The sequence below is a fragment of the Rhinopithecus roxellana genome, chromosome 4 (assembly GCF_007565055.1).
Source record: "Rhinopithecus roxellana isolate Shanxi Qingling chromosome 4, ASM756505v1, whole genome shotgun sequence".
NCBI lineage: Eukaryota > Metazoa > Chordata > Mammalia > Primates > Cercopithecidae > Rhinopithecus > Rhinopithecus roxellana.
Window position 1 is genome coordinate 2019565 of NC_044552.1, and position 20928 is coordinate 2040492.

The following is a 20928-nucleotide window of genomic DNA, read 5'->3' on the forward strand; positions in this document are numbered from 1 at the left end:
CGGCTAGTTTTTTGTATTTTTAGTAGAGACGGGGTTTCACCATGTTAGCCAGGATGGTCTCGATCTCCTGACCTCGTGATCCGCCCGTCTCGGCCTCCCAAAGTGCTGGGATTACAGGCTTGAGCCACCGCGCCCGGCCGAAATCTACTTTGGTATTAATACAGCCACTCTTCTTACTGGAATAAGCCTTGTTAAGCTTAGTAGTTTCAGGGTGTATCTTTTTCCATCCATATATTTTGAGCCTGTCCATGTTTATATTTAAAGTAGGTCTCAGGTAAACAGCATACAAATGAGTTTTGCCTTTCTGTCCATTTTCTGTCTTTTAATTGGAACACCAAATCCATTTATAGTTAATATAATTTTTGATATGGTTGGAGTGATGGCTACCATTGATCCATTGTTTTCTGTTGTTCCTATTGAAAGCTGCCATTTGGGGGTTAAGGGGATATTTATTATTTAATTATTTAATATTTATTATTAGAATTCTGTGTTTATTGGTTTTGTTTTTGTCTTTTGAGATGGGTTCTTGCTGTCACCCAGGATGGAGTGCAGTGGCGCAGTCATGGCCCACTACAGCCTGGAACTCCTGGACTCAGGCCATTCTCCCACCTCAGCCTCCCAGGTACTGGGACTACAGGCATGCCACTGCACCTGGCTAGTTTTTCGTTTGTTTAGTTTTTATAGAGACAGAGTCTCGCTGTGTTGCCCAGACTGGTCTCAAACTCTTGGCCTCAAACTGTCCTGCCTCAGCCTCCCAAAGTGCTGGGGTTACAAGTCATTTTAATTTGTTAGATTTTTAACTCTCCCTCTTTTGCATTATTTAGTGGTTCCTCTTGGGATTTCTCTGTCTTCCATAACTTTTTTCAAATTACTTTATGTTACTTTCATACCACATCCTGTAAAAATAACAAGATTGCAACTATATAGTTAGATTTATTCCCGGTCTTCCCTGGCATTTATGCTGTACTTACTTGTATTACATCTGGAGAGGCTGTAAATTCAATGTGTACTTTTTACTTTATATATAGTTAAATTTATTTTAAAGAAATTAAGAGAAAAAAAGTTGTTGTTTGCTAACATATTCCTCATGTCTTTCTGAAATCTGAGTTTCCATTTGGTAACATTTCCTTTCAGCCTGAAGAACCTGTAGAGCAGGTTTTATGGAAGTAGATTCTTAGTTTTATCTGGAAGTGTCTTTATTTTGCTTTGGGCTTTTGGATCAACTTTATTGTGGTGTGATTTATTTACAATAAACTGCATCCATTTGAAGTATTCAAATTATTTTAGCTGGCAGTGGACTTCTCTGAACTCATTCTGTCTCCCCGGTAGCAGGCAGCAGCTTAAACTTTTTAGTTTTATTTGGCAGCTTGGCGTCTGCCTTATAGCTGTGTAGTTTACAGGTCCACCAGGGATTTAGGTGGCTTATATGTAGACTTTGAGGTTCTGTTTCTGTGGCTCTTCATTTCTGCATCTCACCTCCTTTTCTGGCTGATTGTTCAGTTAACAGGTTTGCTGTTTTCTCTCAGAACTTCAGGTATTCAGTGGCACCAACTCATGAAGAGAACAGGAAGCTCACTCAGTGCCCTTCCCATCTTCCGAGTGTCCTCTCCCATCCAGTTTCTTCTCACTTTTGGTTGCTCTCGTGCCTTCAGATGATTGTTTCTTTATAATTTTTTCCAGAGTGTATAATTATCGTATATCTGAACATTTGTCAAGTAGAAGCTACTCTGCTTTTAGCAGAAGTGGAACTCGTTTTGTTTGTTCTTAATCTGGGGATCATTGGAGACTTAGGGTGCTCTTTGTTCAGTTGGGTTAAAAATCAAAGTGGCTGTCCAGACTCCTCAATACTCACAGTTACTAAATGCTTGTTTCACATGCCAAGACCATATGGTGCTCCCCCCGACCCCCTTATCTGCAAGGGATATGTTCCAGGAATCCCAGGGCATACCTGAAACTGCAGATAGTGTTGAACCCTGTATGTACTGTGTGTTTTCCTGTAATACGTATCTATGATAAAGTTTAATTTATAATTAGGCACAGTCAGAGATTAACAACAACAATAAAATAGAACAATTTTAACACTATAATGTAATAAAGGTTATATGAATGTAGTCTCTTTTTCTCTCAAAATATCTTATTGTATATAATATTTTTGGATCATGGTTAACCGTGGGTCAGGGAAACTGGAAATTAAAACCATGGGTAAGGTAGGCTAATATATATAGCTTTATGTTTCATATTAATACAACAACTGTAGTATATTGTAAGAATTACTTTTTTTCCCCCTCAGTTTTACCAATTAGGAAATTGGTACAGAAGGCAGTTAGGGTCCCAAAGTCACGTGGCTGGTTGGTGGCACAGCTGGGATTAAAAATCTTGTTTAGTTTTTCTGATTGAAGAACCCACAACGTTAACACTACATGGTGCCATCTTCTTCCTGTATACTTTCATGCTGAAAATAAGTAGAGATAAAAGAATGATGTGAAAGATGAAATATATCACGCAACATGTTATGTTTTAGGAAATGGAAGTTCCGGTATTACCGAAAATCTCTCTACCAATCACCAGTTCTTCACTGCCTACCTTTAATTTTAGTTCCCCTGAGATCACAGCTTCCTCTCCATCACCCATCAATTCGTCTCAATCATTAACAAACAAGGTACAAAACCATTGTATAAATACAGGTGACATTTGTTCTTTAATTCTTTATTTTAAAAAATCCTATAAACAGTGGTTAATTTTCATTATGGAAATTAATAACTCATAATAAACGGAAATGGAAATGCGGTTTTGCTTTTTTAAAAAAATGTACAGATATCTTGGATATATTATAATGGAGTGTTCATCAACTCTTATGCAATACTATAGAGAAGGAGATTCTTGTAAATTTGTTTCCAAATAGTGTTTCCAATAAGATACTTTTTGGGTAGAAGTGCACTCAGTGTTTCATGTTTTTACTTCTCAGCTAGGCTTAACATCTTTTAATCTGCTCCTGAATTTTTTTTTGTTTTTGAGGTGGTGTCCTGCTGTATTGCCGAGGCTAGAGAGCAGTGGTATAATCACAGCTCATTGCAGCTTCCATCTCTTGGGCTCAAGTGATCCTCCCATCTCAGCCTCTTGAGTAGCTGGGACTACAGGTGTACACCACCACAGCCAGCTAATTAAAAAAATTTTTTTTCTTAATATTTATTTATTTTTTGAGCTTGAGTCTCGCCCTGTCGCCTAGGCTGGAGTGCAGTGGCATGATCTTGGCTCACTGCAACCTCCACCTCCCAGGTTCAAGTGATTCTCCTGCCTCAGCCTCCTGAGTAGCTGGGATTATAGGTGTGCACTACCATGCCCGGCTAATTTTTGTATTTTTAGTAGAGACAACGTTTCACCATGTTGGTTAGGCTGACCTCGAACTCCTGGCTTCAGGTGATCCGCCTGCCTTGGCCTCACAAAGTACTAGGATTACAAGCATGAGCCACCACTCCTGGCCACAAAATATTTTTATAGGTGAGGTCTTGCTGTGTTACCCCGGCTGGTCTTGAAATCTTGGGTTCAAGCAATTCTTTCTGTCATGGCTTCCCAAAGTGCTGGGATTACAGGTGTGAGGCACTATGCCTGGCCTGCTCCCGAAATTTTAATGCTTGCTTTCTTGCTTTGACTTCTGAACACATTCTTACAGATGTTACTTTACTTTTTTATACAAATATCCACCTCTAAGATTGTGTGTACTCATAAGAGGAAGCCAGATTTTGTAGCACTTAGAGTTCTGTTTTTCAGAACTTAAAGTGAGATTTTTAAATTTAAAAGGAAAAAAATACTTAGTATCTTTGGAATAATGACTTTGCTTAATGTCTTTTATTATCACTTTATTTTTCTAAAGCTCTTTTTGTGTCATTTCTTAATAATTTGGAAAACCAGGTACAAATGACCTCTCCAAGCAGCACTGGCAGTCCCATGTTTAAATTTTCATCTCCAATCGTAAAATCTACTGAGGCAGATGTACTACCTCCATCATCTGTAAGTAACAAGCAAGGAATAGTATATATTTATACTAAATATACATATTTAGTATATATAAAGCCATGTTATATTTTTATCAAATCTAAGATGCCATTGGTGGTGAGAAACACAATTATTTTTCTTCCAACTTAAAAAATACTCTGTAAAAATCTTTTGAACAATTGTGTATTCTTCACTACATAGTGTACACATATATGAATATTCATTTTCTTTTGTACCATTTGAAGGTTAAAATGCAAACATCTGAATTTCCTTAATTCTTCTCCATGTATCCCTTAAGAAAAAGGACATTCCTTTGCATCCTCACAATACAGCTATCATACCCAAGAAGTTTGGGATGATCTAATAACGACATGGTCCATATTCAGATTTCCCCATTATCCCCAGACTGTCCTTTAATTGCTGTTTTATTTCTATTGGTCCTAGAGCCAGTTAAAGACTAGGACCTAATCAACTGCATTATATTGCATTTAGTTAAAACGTGTCTTGACTGACCTTTAATCTAGAGAAGTTCTGGGCATTTTTTCTTTCATGATGGAAAAGTAAATGTTTGGGGTAAGAATAATACATAGTTTAATATTCAAATTGCCCCAGATTTGGCATGTTTATATTATTTTAATATGTCACTTTCTGGTTTTGACTGTGTCCTTGCCTTCTGACACAAGTAGATGTTACAGATCAAATGTAATTTCCTTGCCACATGCTGAAATCCATCAGTTGTCCCAGAAGTCTCATACTTTTTATTAGAAAATGGCATTCGAGGCCGGGCACGGTGGCGCATGCCTGTAATCCCAGCACTTTGGGAGGCAGAGGCGGGTGGATCACTTGAGGTCTAGAGTTCGAGACTAGCCTGACCAACAGAGTGAAACACTGTCTCTACTAAAAAAAAAAAGAAAAGAAAAAGAAAATACAAAATTAGCCAGGCGTGGTGGTGCATGCCTGTAATCCCAACGACTAAGGAGGTTGAGACAGGAGAATTGCTTGAACCTGGGAGGTAGAGGTTGCAGTAAGCCAGGATTGTGCCATTGCACTCCAGCCTGGGCAACAAGAGTGAAACTCCACCTCAAAACAAAAAAAAAAAACAAAAAAAAAAGAAAGAAAATGGCATTCATAAACTGGAACTGGACATTAGGAACACACCATCATTATTTTATATACTGTTTTGGAGGAAAAAATGCCTGAGAAATTTAAAATGCTGTCTGTTAAATTGTGACATTGCCATTCAATATAAGAATCTCACTTTTAGAGATAGTGAAATATGATAAACCATATCTTAAAATAGATGAAAGTATGTTTTTGACTTGGGATAAAAATAAGCACTTATCTGTGCCAGGCGCGGTGGCTCATGCCTGTAATCCCAGCACTTTGGGAGGCTGAGGCAGGCAGATCATGAGGTCAGTAGATCGAGACCGTCCTGGCTAACACGGTGAAACCCTGTCTCTACTAGAAATAGAAAAAATTAGCCGGGTGCCTATAGTCCCAGCTACTTGGGAGGCTGAGGCAGAAGAATGGTGTGAACCCAGGAGGCGGAGGGTGCAGTGAGCCAAGATTGCGCCACTGCACTCCAGCCTGGGTGGCAGAGTAAGCTCTGTCTCAAAAAAAAAGAAAAAAAAAAAAAGCTCCATATTTGATACTTATTGAAAACTAAGTATAAGGATATTCTTTCTCTTTACAGATTGGATTTACATTTAGTGTGCCTGTTGCAAAAACAGCAGAACTTTCTGGTTCTATTGGTACTTTACAACCAATTATAAGTAGTTCAGGTAAGTAAAAATTTCTCACATTTTAACATAAAAACAATTGCATACAGTAGATTAGTATTTCGAGTTCTTTAACCTTTGGTAATTCTTATGAATGCCTTCATTTGGATGAAATTAGCTCTGAAAAGCAAGTAGGCACTATTATTTAACCTTTTGGCAGTGCTTTTTATTAATTATCTTCAGAGATACTTAGCTCCCTAAATGGAAGTGTCAGTTTGGTTTTGAGAGAGAGAGGCATGGTAGCAAATTTATCCACTATTTTTGTTTAGTCAAAACAAGGTGACAAATTAGTTATAAAGCAAGTCTCATTGTAAGAAATTTACAGGTTGTCTACGTTACAGTTGTAGTAGATTTTGTTTCTAGTTTTTACCGTTCAGTTTGCAAGCATTTTTATGTATAAAGGTTATGCAGGCCCATGTAGATTGTGATACATAATTTCTGAACTGAAGAAATCACCATCATTGAAGGAAGGAGGCCATGGGTCATGCCTGTAAACCCAGCAGTTTGGGAGGCTGTGGTGGGAGGATTGCTTGAAGCCAGGAGTTCAAGACAATTCTGGGCAGCAAAGCGAGACTCATCCCTACCAAAAAAGAAAAGAAAAAGAAATAGCCAGGTGGTGGTGTGAGCCTGTAGTCCCAGCTACTTGTGAGGCTGAAGTGGGAGAATTGCTTGAGCCCAGAAAGTCGAGGCTGCAGTGAGCTATGATTGCATTACCACACTACAGCTGGCTGATAGAGCAAGACCCTGTCTAAAAAAAAAAGAAAAGAGAGAAATAAACAATCAGAGAATTAAAACAGAATTTTTTTTTTTTTTTAAATTGAGACGGAGTCTCACTCTGTTGCCCAGGCAGGAGTGCAATGGCACAGTCTTGGCTCCCTGCAACCTCTGCCTCCCGAGTTTGATTTCTCCTGCCAGTAGCTTGGAGTACAGGTGCCTGCCACTATGCCAGCTAATTTTTTTTATTTTTTAATTGTGAGACGGAGTCTCGCTCTGTCCCCCAGGCTGGAGTGCAGTGGCACGATCTCGGCTCACTACGAGCCCCGCCTTCCGGGTTCACATCATTCTCCTGCCTTAGCCTCCCGAGCAACTGCGACTACAGGCGCCCGCCACCACGCCCGGCTAATTTTTTTGTATTTTTAGTAGAGATGGGGTTTCACCGTGTTGGCCAGGATGGTCTCAATCTCCTGACCTCGTGATCCGCCCACCTCAGCCTCCTGAAGTGCTGGGATTACAGGCGTGAGCCACCACGCCCGGCTCCCCAGCTAATTTTTTGTATTTTTGGTAGAGACAGGATTTCACCGTGTTTTGGCCAGGCTGGTCACGAACTCCTGACCTCAGGTAATCTGCCCGCCTCAGCCTCCCAAAGTGTTGGGATTACAGACGTGAGCCACTGTGCCCGGCCAAATTTTTTTTTTATAATGGTGTTTTTCTTTTAAGTGTTTGGGAAAATCAGAAACACCTGAGCTGAGTTACTCAGGTCAGGAATTTTGAGCAAGGGCATTTTACCGGAGAAATATAAACACAAAGCTCAAGGTCACAGGAAAAAGAGAAAAGCATGACACACTTTAGAATTGTAAATAATTTCTCATGAGGTTGGAGAGGTAGCTTTAAATCCTAAAAGTTCTGAAATTCTATGCTAATGAATTGGATTTTATTTGCCTACAGCAGGGAGATGTTGTATTTTTTCCTGGGGGTGAGAGGGATGTGAGTATAGTGATAGCAGTGTGGTGAGTGCTAGTATGCGTTGGAGTGGCATATTAGAGGCAGAAACATGAGTTGGGAGATATTACCCTATCCAGAAGCATTTCTTCAAGGATATTCTGAGTTTGGGAATTTTTAAAAACTAGATCCTCAAAAGATAGATTAAAAAACAAAAAGAGTCAGGACATAGAAGCTAACGAGATATCTTTGGCTTTGAATGATCTTGAAGATAAGAGTCCAGATTATGGAAGTGGCCCAAACTAAGAATTTGACTGGTATGTTTGCTACCTTATTTTTTTTATTTTATTGGCTAACACAGCCTTACGTAATAGAAATTAATAAGCAATTTCCATTGTATTTCCTATCACAAAGGTTTTTTTTCTTTAATGTTAACTATGAATTCAAGAGGATTAAACCTCTGCAAATTACCAATTTCATGACTTATTATGAGGAAAGGCATTAAAACATTCCCCACCTTTTGCTAATGCGTTACTAATGATAGCTGAATAATTAACCATTTGTTACAACAGCTTTGTTTCATTATATCTCGGGAAGTTGCCCAGATTTTTTAAGGAGTCGGTTATGAGTGTCGTATTTAGAGTTGTGTGTTCTCACTTTGACATCATTGGTTCTCACCACTTCTATCATTTAAAAAAGCTAATTCAAAATGTAGAAGTCATGATTACTTTGTGACAGGAGCTAAGTTTTCCATTATCTCCTTTTCCCATCTTTTTGAGCATACTTTAGGGAATCCTAACATTTTTACCGTAAATTACTAAAAGCAATTTACCTTTCATTATAAAGGAAGATAGAATGTGATTAAATTATGTTTTCTTTGTTTTGGCATAGTTGTAAGGGTGGTGGTTATTTTTGGTGGGGATGGTTGGGGGGTGTGTTACACATTCTGTCACCCAGGCTGGAGTGCAGTGGCACAATCTCAGCTCACTACAACCTCCATCTCCTGCGTTCAAGTGATTCTTGTGCCTCAGCTTCCCGCATAGCGTGATTACAGGCACCTGCCACCATGCCTGGCTAATTTTTGTATTTTCAGTAGAGATGGGGTTTCGTCATGTTGGCCAGGCTGGTCTTGAACTCCTGACCTCAGGTGATCTGACCGCCTAGACATCTCAAAGTCCTGGGATTACAGGCGTGAGCCACCGTGTCCGGCCTACATTTTCGTTATTGTGATGAAGTTGACATGATACAGCCATTTTAAAGGGAATAATTCAGTGGCCTTTAGTACCTTCACAGTGTTGTGCAGCCACCACTTTTGTCTAGTTCCAAAACATCACCCTCAGCAGGAAAACCCTATCGGTTAAAAAGTTGCTCCCCATTCTGCCTTCCCCCTAGCTACTGTCAACTTGTGTTCTGTCTCTATGGATTGACTTATTCTGAATATGTCATGTAAGTAGAATCCTGTAATGTGGCTTTGTACAGCTGAGTTCTTTCACTAAGCACAGTGGTTTCAAGGTTCTTATGCCTCAATACTTCATTCCTTTTATGGCTGAATAATATTCCATTGTATTGATGTGCCATAGTTTATTTGTTCATCCATTAATGGACATTTGGACTGTTTCCACCATTTGGCTATTGTGAATAGTGCTACTGTGAACATAAGCATATATGTATTTGTTTGAGTACTGGTTTCAGTGCTTTTTCATATGTGCCTAGGAATGGAATTGATGGGTCAGATGGTAGTTCTGTATTAAACTTTTTGAAGAATCACTAACCTGTTTTCCACAGTAGTTGAACCATGTCACATTACCACTAGCAGTAATACAATTTCAGCAACACTTAATATTTTCTCTTTTTTGACTATAACAATCCTAGTGGATGTAAAGTAATACTTTGTTGTAGTTTTGATTTGCATTTCCCTAATGCTAATGATGTTGCATTTTTTAAGGTGTTTGTTGTTCATTTAAATATCTTAGGGGAGGAATGCCTTTCAAGTTCTTTACCCATTAAATAAGTTTGTCTTTTTGTTACTAAGTTATAAGAGTTCTTAGTCTGGACACTAGACCCTTACCAGATACATGATTTGCAGAGATTTTTTCCCATTTATAGATTGTCTTTTCACTTTCTTGATAATTTCTTTGAATGGACAGAAGTTTTTAATTTTGATGAAGTCCATTTTTTTCTTCTGTTGCTGTGCTTTTCATGTCATATCTAAGAATACATTGCCAAATCCATGGTCTTGAAACTATGCTCCCTAAGTTTTCTTCTAAGAGTTTTATGATGTTTATGTCATATTAAATGGATATTGATCCATTTTGAATTTTTGTTTATGGTGTGAGGTAGGGAAAGGTTTTTTTCCAAAGTACTTTACCTACTACTTTTTAAATTGGCAAACACTTAAAAAGGAAAACTTGGTTATTAGTATATTTCATTATGGAAAACTTCATTCTCAGAAGTATAATTGTAAACTGAATCGCCATATGCTATTTAGCCAGCTTCAACTTTTACCATTTTGACCCATCTTATTTCTTCTTTCTTTCTTTCTTTTTCTTTTTTTTTTTTTTTTCGAGACAGAGTCTCGCTGTGTTGCTCAGGCTGGAGCGCAGTTGTGCAAGCTTGGCTCACTGCAGGTTCCACCTCCCGGGTTTACTGAGGCACCTCCTGCCTCAGCCTCCCGAGCAGCTGGGACTACAGGCTACAGGCACCTGCCACCACACCCTGCTAATTTTTTTGTATTTTTAGTAGAGACGAGGTTTCACCATGTTAGCCAGGGTGGTCTCGATCTCCTGACCTCGTGATCCACCTGCCTTGGCTTCCCAAAATGCTGGGATTACAGGCGTGAGCCACCGCTGCCTGGCTTTTTTTTTCTTTTTTTTTTTTTTTGAGATGAAGTCTCGCTCTGTCGCCAGGCTGGAGGGCTGGAGTGCAGTGGCACGATGTTGGCTCACTGCAACTTCCGCCTCCCAAGTTCAAGCAATTTTCCTGCCTCAGCCTCTCAAGTAGCTGAGACTACAGGTGTGCACCACCACACCCAGCTAATTTTTGTTATTTTTAGTAGAGATGGGGATTCACCATGTTGGCCAGGATGGTCTCAATCTGCCCGCCTTCGCCTCCCAAAGTGCTTGGGATTACAGACACGAGCCACCGTGCCTGGCCACATCTTGTTTCTTATTGTTTCTTTTGTTCTGTCCCTCCTCTCCTCATCACACACAGAAACTTAACATGTCAGGTCACTTTGAAACAATCCCAAACATCTTAATTTATCTGTAAATAGAAATCGCCCCTTAAAAATATAACGATAAAACCATTATCACACTGAAAATATAGATCTCTAAATATAAGGATACAAGTTTAGAAAGCATAAAAAGTAAAAGCAGTAAGTCACTCATCTTACTGTTAGCAGCTACCATTACTCTTTAGATGTAAACATTCTAGACTTTCCAACCTGCTTTTACCTATAACTATGCTTTTAAGAATGATTTTTGTGGGCCAGGCATGATGCCTCATGCCAGTAGTGCCAGTGCTTTGGGAGGCCGATGTGGGAGGATCACTTGAGGCCAGGAGTTTAAGACCAGTCTGGCCGGCCGTAGCGAGACCCCATGTCTACAAAAAAGTAAAAAAAGTTAGCTAGATGTGGTGGCATGCAGCTGTGTTCCTGGCTACTTGAGAGGCTAGGATGGGAGGATTGCTTGAGCCCAGAAGTTTGAGGCTGCATTAAGCTGTGATTGCACCACTGCACTCCAGCCTTGCTCACGAGAACATTCACTCTCTGTTTTGAAAAAGAATGATTTTTGTGGCTGCATAAGTATTTCCTCATGTGACTGTTAGATAATTTATGTAACCATACCCTTATTGAATATTTTACTATATAGGTTTTCAATATTATAACTGAAGGATATTTTCAATTATATTAATAGTGTGAATTTCTAAAAACGAAATAATTGCTCAGTTGAAAATTACTTTTTTGATTAGTTTTGTAAATTGTTGTGTAATAGAAATTTCATGCAGTGAATGGACTTGCCCTAGTTGCCATAGCCTTTCCAGTTTTTTAGTCTGAGATTTTTGATTATCAGTCAGTTCATTGGGCGACAGTTATAGTTTATATTTTTTTGCCTTTTTATTGGTGAGGGGAGTTATACAGTATGGGAATGGTGTTTTTATCTCCTTGTAATGGCAAATTAACCCTATAAAGTCATTTGTTTATTGAATTACAGTGACTGTTTTCGTGAACTCTTATCCCAAAGATGGTTTTGAAAGATTTTTTAAAATGCATTTAAGAGTCCAGTGTTTTATTTGTTATAATGTTTTTTACAATTAAAAATATTACAGCTCACGATGTCACTGCAGTGAACAGTACAAGTTGTAAGAAGACACCACCTGAAGATTGTGAGGGTCCTTTTAGACCTGCAAAAATCCTGAAAGAAGGAAGTGTTCTAGATATTCTAAAAAGCCCTGGTAAGATAATTAAAAGATAAGCCTTTTAATTACAAACTCATGATCTCATTTTAATGTCATTTTGTATTATACTTGAGGCTTTTAAAAATTTCTGACTAGTTTGGTAGGAGATTTACTTTTGAATAGAGATGTAGTTAGGTGTAATTCTTTTGCTGGAAATATCTTACAAGCCTTACTTCTTCGGAATTTAAGGACTATACTAAAATGAAATCTCTAAGAGGCAAATGTAGGAGGAGAAAATGGATTCTCCATTAATAGAGGCAGGCCAGTGAGGACTAAGAGGAAGTAAACCTGATGATACACATAGACATGTCTTTCTCTTATGAGAGCACTGAACTGCCTTCTTAAATTATTCCCCAGTTTGGTAAATATGGAACAAGGCCAAGTGGAAAGCATTTGCTGAATTGTAACATACATAGGGAGCATTACTCACTTGAATTGAAGCAAGATTTGAAAGCTAGTAGGTAATAATTAGAAAGGGGATAAATAATTCTCAGATAAGAATAATTTTTTGTTTGAAAACAAAGAGGATGTTCCTAATTCCATTTGTGATGTGTAGTATAAGAATGTAAAACTGACCGGGTGTGGTGGCTCACGCCTGTAATCCCAGCACTTTGGGAGGTTAATACGTGTGGATCACTTGAGGCCAGGAGTTCGAGACCAACCTGGCCAACATGGCGAAACCTCCTCTCCATTAAAAATAGAAAAAATTAGCTGGGCATGCTGGCGTGCACCTGTAGTCCCAGCTACTCAGGAGGCTTGAACCTGGGAGGTGGACGTTGCAGTGAACTGAGTTTGAACCACTGCACTCTGACCTGGGCGAAAGAGCAAGACTTTAAAAAAAAAAAAAAAAAAAAAAAAAAAAGAATGTAAAACTGTCTGCAAGATAATCTAATAGCTCAGAAATAATTTAAACTTAGCCACCAGATGTGTCCATGTGTAATAGGATAGGTTTTTTTAAAAAGTAAGATTGGCTTTTACAGCAGGATTTAGAAGCATTCAATTTTTCTGGTCCAGCTCTCTAATTTTATAGATAAGTATACTCCCTACAGGACTTACAGGACTCCAGTAGCTTAGACAGTTCCATGCAGTTATGGCAGAACTCCAGAATGCTTGTACTGGAATTAACCAAGTAGTAGGCAAGCATCAAATGTGTATAGACTGTCTTATGTATCTGGGGTTACACTTTGCATTCATGATGCCAGCCTCCCCCGGCTCCCTTTTTACTTCTTAAATAGGAAACATTTGGGGAGAATCTTCATTTGACTGAAATTAGGAAAATCTGAAAAAGTGGGAAGAAAAAGAAATCTGTAATGCCTTGAAATGGTTACTGTTAACATATTGCCAATCTTAGTGATGTAAATTAATCATAAGCAAAATAACACATGTTGACCACTAGGAATAACTCAAGTATGTGGTATTTTGTCCTTAGGCTAAAAATAGCTCTAGGCTTGATTATTTTGTGGAACTAGAAAACCTCTCATAACCGTCTACATCTTCTTTCCTTTTAATTTTTCTTTGGTGGGTAAAGGCTGTAGAAACAGATCACAGATGGTGTTGGTGTGTGTAAAACAAAAGTTAACTGGTCCTAAGTAAACAATTACAAAGTCATCCTCATGAGTAAAATATAGCTTGAGTGAATGAACTCAATGACAGCAGTTTTGGTAACACAAAGACTTGCTCAGCTGATTTTACTGAAGCTAGAGGATAACACAGTGGTAGGTTATGACTGGACAAAATTCAAAGATGATATTGAAGCCATTTGGCATAGCCAATGGAACACTTAAAAGAAGAAATGGATGAAGGAGGAAGAGGACTGAGTATTCTGTGTTTGTAGAAAGACAGAATATAACAAAATATGGATGGCAATAATACCTATCAGTAAATTAGTACCAAGGAAAGCATCCAGCTAGAAATTCCTTGAAGGAGGAGGTGATATCCTGTAAACACAACATCTGTTGTGGAATTTTAAATGGTCTAAGTATAACTTATTAGGTGAATGATAAATATGATTACCTAAGTGAAAAACAACTCTTAAGTAGTTTATCTTGGATTGTAGTAAGTGTGCAGTGAGGTAAATGTCTTCTCAGTAATAATAATCAAATTAATGCTTTGATTTATAAAGCTTCTCTAACGTTGTTTTTGCACTCTCTCCTTTGTTCATTATAGGTTTCGCATCACCGAAGATAGATTCTGTTGCTGCTCAGCCCACCACAACAAGCCCAGTAGTTTATACAAGACCAGCAATAAGTAGCTTTTCTTCTAGTGGAATTGGGTTTGGGGAAAGTTTAAAAGCTGGGTCATCATGGCAGTGTGATACGTGTCTACTCCAGAACAAAGTTACAGACAGCAAATGCATAGCCTGTCAAGCAGCAAAATTGTCACCCAGAGATACTGTTAAACAGACTGGAATTGAAACACCAAATAAAAGTGGCAAAACAACTCTTTCTGCACCAGGGACAGGTTTTGGAGACAAATTTAAACCAGTGATAGGCACTTGGGATTGTGATACCTGTTTAGTGCAAAATAAACCTGAAGTGATAAAATGTGTAGCCTGTGAAACACCGAAACCTGGAACTGGTGTGAAGCGAGCTCTTACATTGACAGTGGTTTCGGAAAGTGCTGAGACTATGACTGCTTCATCTTCCAGCTGCACTGTGACCACTGGTACCTTAGGATTTGGAGATAAATTCAAAAGGCCTGTTGGATCTTGGGAGTGTTCAGTATGCTGTGTTTCTAATAACGCAGAAGACAATAAGTGTGTGTCCTGTATGTCTGAGAAACCAGGTATGTTTTTGGCTTTATGGAGTAATTTTGCTTATTACTTTAGTGGAACATTTTAATTTATTCTGAGAATCCCTGTTTTGGATGTTTCAGGATGAGCATTTCTCATACATACTAATTTTTCTAAACTATCTTGAGATAAAAATGTCTTGTTTGTGGCTAGATCTTTATGTTCAGTTAGGATAGGTTATGTGTTAACTATTCTGGTATATATGCTGATCTCCTCTTTCTGTACAATTTTATCAGAAATTTGTTCAAAGTTCACTAATACCATGCTGAAAGATCTTAGAATGGGGTAATATTTCTCAAACCTTTGTACAGAGTAAAATACTACTTCTCCAAATAGAAATCAGGATAGCTAGTGGTCATATACAGGGAAGGTTTCTTTAGGGGGTAGGCTATAGTCATTAATGAAAAGGCTATAGCTGTTGCAATGATTGTAAATTACCAAGTCACTAATTCTAATCTAGGCAGCCAGAAACAATGGAGTTAGTTTTGAGTTTTTTCTGTTTCTCTGTTCAAAGTTGGAAGAATTAGTGAAGATTCTTATTGAATCTTTACTTCATCCAGAAGTGGCTCTGATGGTTTTGTAATATTATATAATTATATGGTACAGATATATGATAACATGGATATCCGGGGAATTACACTGTTTTCAATGCATTATTCATGAATATGCAGTTTTGTGTCCGTAATGTACAGCTCTGAGTTACTAACCCTAGACCCCTTGCCTGAACCCTCGTGCCATATTTCTGATTCCTGCTGGATATTTCCCTATGAGTGAGACTTTAGAATCTTCATTTCTTTCCCTTTTTTGAGACAGAGTCTCACTGTGTCACCCAGGCTGGAGTACAGTGGCACGATCTTGGCTCACTGCAACCTCCGTCTCCCAGGTTCATGCAATTCTTGTGCCTCAGCCTCACGAGTAGCTGGAATTACAGGTACATGCCACCGCGCCCGACTAATGTTTTGTATTTTCAGTAGAGACAGGGTTTCGCCATGTTGGCCAGGCTGGTCTCTGACTCCTGACGTCAAGTGATCTGTCTGCTTTGGCCTTCCAAAGTGCTGGGATTATAGGGGTAAGCCACCGTGCCCGGCCTAGAATCTTCATTATGAAATATCTTTGTCTTCCTATCTAGTACCCCTGCCTCACCTACAGAAAGAAAGCCCTTGATGTATGCAGGAAAGCAAAATTAATTTTAAGTTGATGGGGAGTAACAGAACTTTGAGTCAGGAAGTAATTTGTTACACACGAACAAAGGAAGCTCACATATGTATTAAAGAACTTGGACTTCATCCTTTCAGTGATGAACCATCTTCAGCAGAGGAGCGATACAGTCAAGTTTGTATTTTTGATGAGTCACTCTGGCTTTTTAGATAATGGATTTGAAAACAATAAAATTTGGAGACCAGAGGATAGATTAGGAAGTGATATCAATCATATAGACAATAGGCCAGACACCGTGGCTCACACCTGTAATCCAAGCACTGGGAGAGGCCAAGGCGGGCAGATTGCTTGAACCCAGTTCAAGACCAGCCTGGGCAACATGGTGAAGCCCTGTCTCTACAAAAAACACAAAAATTAGCCTGGCTTGCTGGCACCCGCATGTAGTCCCAGCTACTTAGGAGGCCAAAGTGGGAGGATTGCTTGAGCTCGGGAGGTGGAGGTTGCAGTTAGCTGAGATCATGCCACTGCACTCCAGCCTGGGTGACAGAGTGCGACCCTGTCTCAAATAATGATAGGCCAGGCGTGGTGGCTTACTCCTGTAATCCCAGCACTTTGGGAGGCCAAGGTGGGCGGACCATGAGGTCAGGAGATGGAGACCATCCTAACACTGTGAAACCCCATCTCTACTAGCAATACAGAAAATTAGCCGGGCGTGGTGGTGGGCGCCTGTAGTCCCAGCTACTCGGGAGGCTGAGGCAGGGGCAGGAGAATGGCATGAACCCCGGAGGTGGAGCTTGCAGTGAGCCGAGATCATGCCACTTGCACTCCAGCCTGGGCGACAGAGCGAGACTCAGTCTCAAAAAGAAAAAAGCCAAGCTTTTACACCTGCAGGGTGCATGTGGCTCAGGATGGCTGTGAATGAGGCTCAACACAAATTTGTGAGTTTTCTTAAAACATTATGAGATTATTTTGCTAGTGTTAGTATATTTTACATGTGGCTCAAGACAATACTTTTTTGTCCAGTGTGGCCTAGGGAAGCCAAAAGGTTGGACCACCCCCTCCCTCCCCTGCCGATATAGGCAATAGATAATGTACTGATTGAACTGAATAAGGAATGGAGGACGTACAATTAAAGACATTGATTTCAAGCTGCTGATGTCAACATTCAGATGTATGTAATGTGGCCAGGCATGGTGGCTCACGTCTGTAATCCCAGCATTTTGGGAGGCTGAGGCAGGCAGATCACCTGAGGTCAGGAGTTTGAGACCAGCCTGGCCAACATGGCAAAACCCCGTCTCTACTAAAAATACAAAAATTAGCCAGGCATGGTCGTGGATGCCCGTAATCCCAGCTACTTGGGAGGCTGAGGCAGGAGAACAGCTTGAACCTGGGAGGTGGAGGTTGCAGTGAGCTGAGATTGCACCACTGTACTCCAACCTGGGCAACAGAGTGAGACTCTGTTTCAGAAAAAAAAAAAAAAGAAAAAAAAGATGTATGTAAGGCCTTTGGGTACACCCTTTGGGTGGAGATACGGATTTGGGGTCATTAGTCCATAGTTTTGGTATTTGAAGTCATGAGAGTTGAGTTGAGTGAATAGAAAAGATGGCCTGAAATGAAAGTCTGCTAACTTATAGGGAGTAGCAGGAATAAAGCTTTTGAACAGTTAATCTTTTAAAAAGGTGCAACCGAGAGGAAAAACAAAAACTACATGGCACTGGTTGCTTCAGAGGGGGATGGATTTCAAAGGAACAAGATCAGAGGTCTCAATAAAAAGGCCATTATTCAAGCAAGAGATGGGGTAGTGGTTGGGGTAATGGCGGGGGTTCGTGAACCAGAATAGCAGTAGAAGAGTCAGAAATTGATTGAAATGGATTTGAGAAAAATGTAGAGGAGGAGTAGTATCCAGCCAAGCTAACCAAGTAGACAGTGGAGTCACCAACTAAGAGACTACAGTGACAAGCTCAGAAGTGTAGATTGCTGGTGTAGATTAGGAAACTGTTTTATTGGAATTTAAAACCACTGGAGTAAATGAGAGCTTGTGAGGACAGTGGGCCAAGATGGAACCCCAGGGAGCAATTTGGTTGGCAAGATAGAAGAGAACATACCTGTAAAATGTAGAGATCATTTAGGTAACTATGGAAGAGGTGGCAACAGTTGTAGGCCATCTAGAGAAGTAGGAATACCAGAATGAATGGCTTCACTGTCAGCACTGTATTTTGGGCCTTACCAAGCCATTCTTCGTGTGCCACCTCTCCCACAAACATGCTAGTTCTGCTTAAGATTTGTCACCTCTGTATATCCTTCTCCTGCTTCTTAGTCATTTCTTCCTTCTTTGCACACTTGTTTTAGGTTGTCACTTGGTGATGGTGCTACTGTGCTTTTATTTTCCCCCTTTAAGACCATGAGCATCTTACAAGTTAAGCAACATTTTATTCATCTTTAATGTCCCCAGAACCCAAGTGTGTTATGATGCTTAATAAATGTCTGTTAAATGGCTAGCATGTAACAGAAATGCCATGAATATAGTAGTTGTCAAGTTAGATTGTGAAGTGGATGTGAAGTAGATGCACTTCTATGCAAAAACTATCATTCAGAGGCAGAGATCTATGCTTTGAAATCTTGAAATTCATATGGTCTGTGACTATGTATTTTATATGTTAGGATATTGCCTACAATTTACATCTTATGTCTTAGACTGCTTGCTGTTTGAAGACATTTGAAAAAGATTCTTAAGAAAAATTTAGTCTTTGAGCGCCTAATTTGTGAGCGTGATTTTTTTTCTTAAACCACAGCAGTTCAAACATGTGGTTAAGAGGGAGCTCACCAGTGAGTAAGGTGATGATAAGCTGCTCATTTATAAGGTTAAAATAATCCTGAGAGGTCTATTCTTTTTTTAAACAATATAAATATGAACAATTGTTCATATTTCTGGCACATTCTGTGTTTTAATAGGAAATATTATTAGAAATTGAACACTTAAACTTAGCGGTGTCATTGAGATACTGACATATTGTAAATTAAAATTTTCATGAATTCTGCCCCTCCCCACTCCCCGTTTTTTTTTTTTTTTTTTTTTTTTTAGGAAGTTCGGTACCTACTTCAAGTAGCAGCACTGTACCCATCTCTCTGCCTTCTGGAGGCTCTCTAGGATTGGAAAAGTTCAAGAAACCTGAGGGGAGCTGGGACTGTGAAGTGTGCCTAGTGCAGAATAAGGCTGACTCTACCAAATGTTTGGCATGTGAAAGTGCAAAGCCAGGCACAAAATCTGGGTTTAAAGGTAAGGCCAAAAAAATAAAAATAAAGGTGATGGTAAAGCGCCTTTTTGTAAGGCCATTTAAAAATGAAGTATTTGAGAACAGCTTCAGTGTTCACTCATTCTCTCTTGAAAATTAATATAAAATGAGATTATCCTGAGATGTTTATATCTGTTTCTGAATTATTGTAAGGTCAGTTAGTTGCTTGTCAAAGGGTATATGCATTTGTAATTTTTGGTAACTAGTGACAGATTGCTCCCTGTGAGTTTTGTGCTCATTTATACACCCACCTGCAATCTGTAGCCTGTTACTTCCAGTCTCATTGCCAGTACAAACTTTATCTCAGCCAGTCTGAAAAATGAAAAGTGGCATGTCAGGATAGTTGTGAAGAGTGAGATGTAATTCTCATACCAAATAAATATTGGTCACCTTGGATTATGTTTACGACTGCTGGTAATACTCTTCAAAGTAGACCCTTTCAAAGTTATTCCTATGTTTCTTTGGCGTTCAAGCTGTTTTGTTTGAGAACATCAGTACATTAATTGTCTATGTGGTGTCTTTTATATTTTTGCAGGCTTTGACACATCTTCCTCACCTTCGAACTCAGCAGCCTCCTCCTTCAAATTTGGTGTCCCATCACCCTCTTCTGGGCCTTCTCAGGCTTTAACAAGCACTGGAAATTTCAAATTTGGAGATCAGGGAGGATTCAAAATAGGTGTGTCATCTGATTCTGGGTCTATAAACCCGATGAGTGAAGGCTTTAAATTTTCTAAACCAATAGGAGATTTTAAATTTGGAGTATCATCTGAATCTAAGCCCGAAGAAGTTAAAAAAGATAGTAAGAATGATAATTTTAAGTTTGGACTTTCTTCTGGTTTAAGCAACCCAGTTTCTTTAACTCCATTTCAATTTGGGGTGTCTAATCTTGGACAGGAAGAAAAGAAAGAGGAACTGCCCAAATGTTCATCTGCAGGTTTTAGCTTTGGTACAGGTGTTATTAACTCCACCCCTGCTCCTGCTAACACCACAGTGACCTCTGAGAACAAGAGCAGCTTCAACTTTGGGACCATAGAAACCAAGAGTGCTTCAGTGGCTCCTTTCACATGTAAGACATCAGAAGCTAAAAAAGAAGAAATGCCTGCCACCAAAGGAGGATTCTCTTTTGGCAACGTGGAGCCTGCCTCTCTGCCATCTGCCTCAGTGTTTGTTTTGGGAAGGACAGAAGAGAAACAGCAAGAGCCTGTCACTTCTACTTCCCTAGTTTTTGGGAAGAAAGCTGACAATGAAGAGCCAAAGTGTCAACCAGTGTTTTCCTTTGGGAATTCAGAGCAAACCAAAGATGAGAATTCTTCCAAGTCCACATTTAGTTTTAGTATGACAAAACCATCTGAGAAGGAATCTGAACAGCCAGCAAAAGCCACTTTTGCCTTTGGAGCTCAAACTAGTACTACAGCTGGTAAGTATTGACTTTATTATTTTTTTTACAAGTTGCCTTTACAGATGCAGCAGGTCAAGTAATGGTTTATACTGAACGTAGTTGAGAAATACAGAACTCTTTGGGAAGAAACCTAGGATTTTCAGTTTGAACCGCTCTTTAAAAAAACCCTCATGATTCTGATGAAGTCATCTGTGGATCTAATTGTGAGAAATACGGCAGTAGTGCAAAGCTCAATATAGTGCATATTTATGTGTGTCTTTCTCTTCTGTTTGGGCTTTTATAATCAGAATTGGTATCTACTACCTGGAAAATAAGGATTCTTAGCTTATGAAGTATTTTCTACCATAATCTATGTATTATGTATTGTTTACAAATAGTTACAGATAACCAGTCCTCATCAGA

The 20928-nt window shown here is 39.3% G+C and overlaps 1 protein-coding gene across 3 annotated transcripts in view; it reads left to right on the forward strand.

The window, feature by feature from the left end:
- NUP153 (nucleoporin 153) overlaps positions 1-20928 on the forward strand; it is a 94611-nt gene that overhangs the window by 59841 nt on the left and 13842 nt on the right. For all 3 annotated transcript variants that reach the window (XM_030928447.1, XM_030928449.1, XM_030928448.1), the window contains 7 exons: positions 2522-2659; positions 3910-4008; positions 5687-5774; positions 11757-11882; positions 14052-14669; positions 18917-19111; positions 19663-20544. In XM_030928447.1, the coding sequence (XP_030784307.1) occupies positions 2522-2659; positions 3910-4008; positions 5687-5774; positions 11757-11882; positions 14052-14669; positions 18917-19111; positions 19663-20544 (2146 nt within the window). The remainder of the gene's footprint in view (positions 1-2521; positions 2660-3909; positions 4009-5686; positions 5775-11756; positions 11883-14051; positions 14670-18916; positions 19112-19662; positions 20545-20928) is intronic.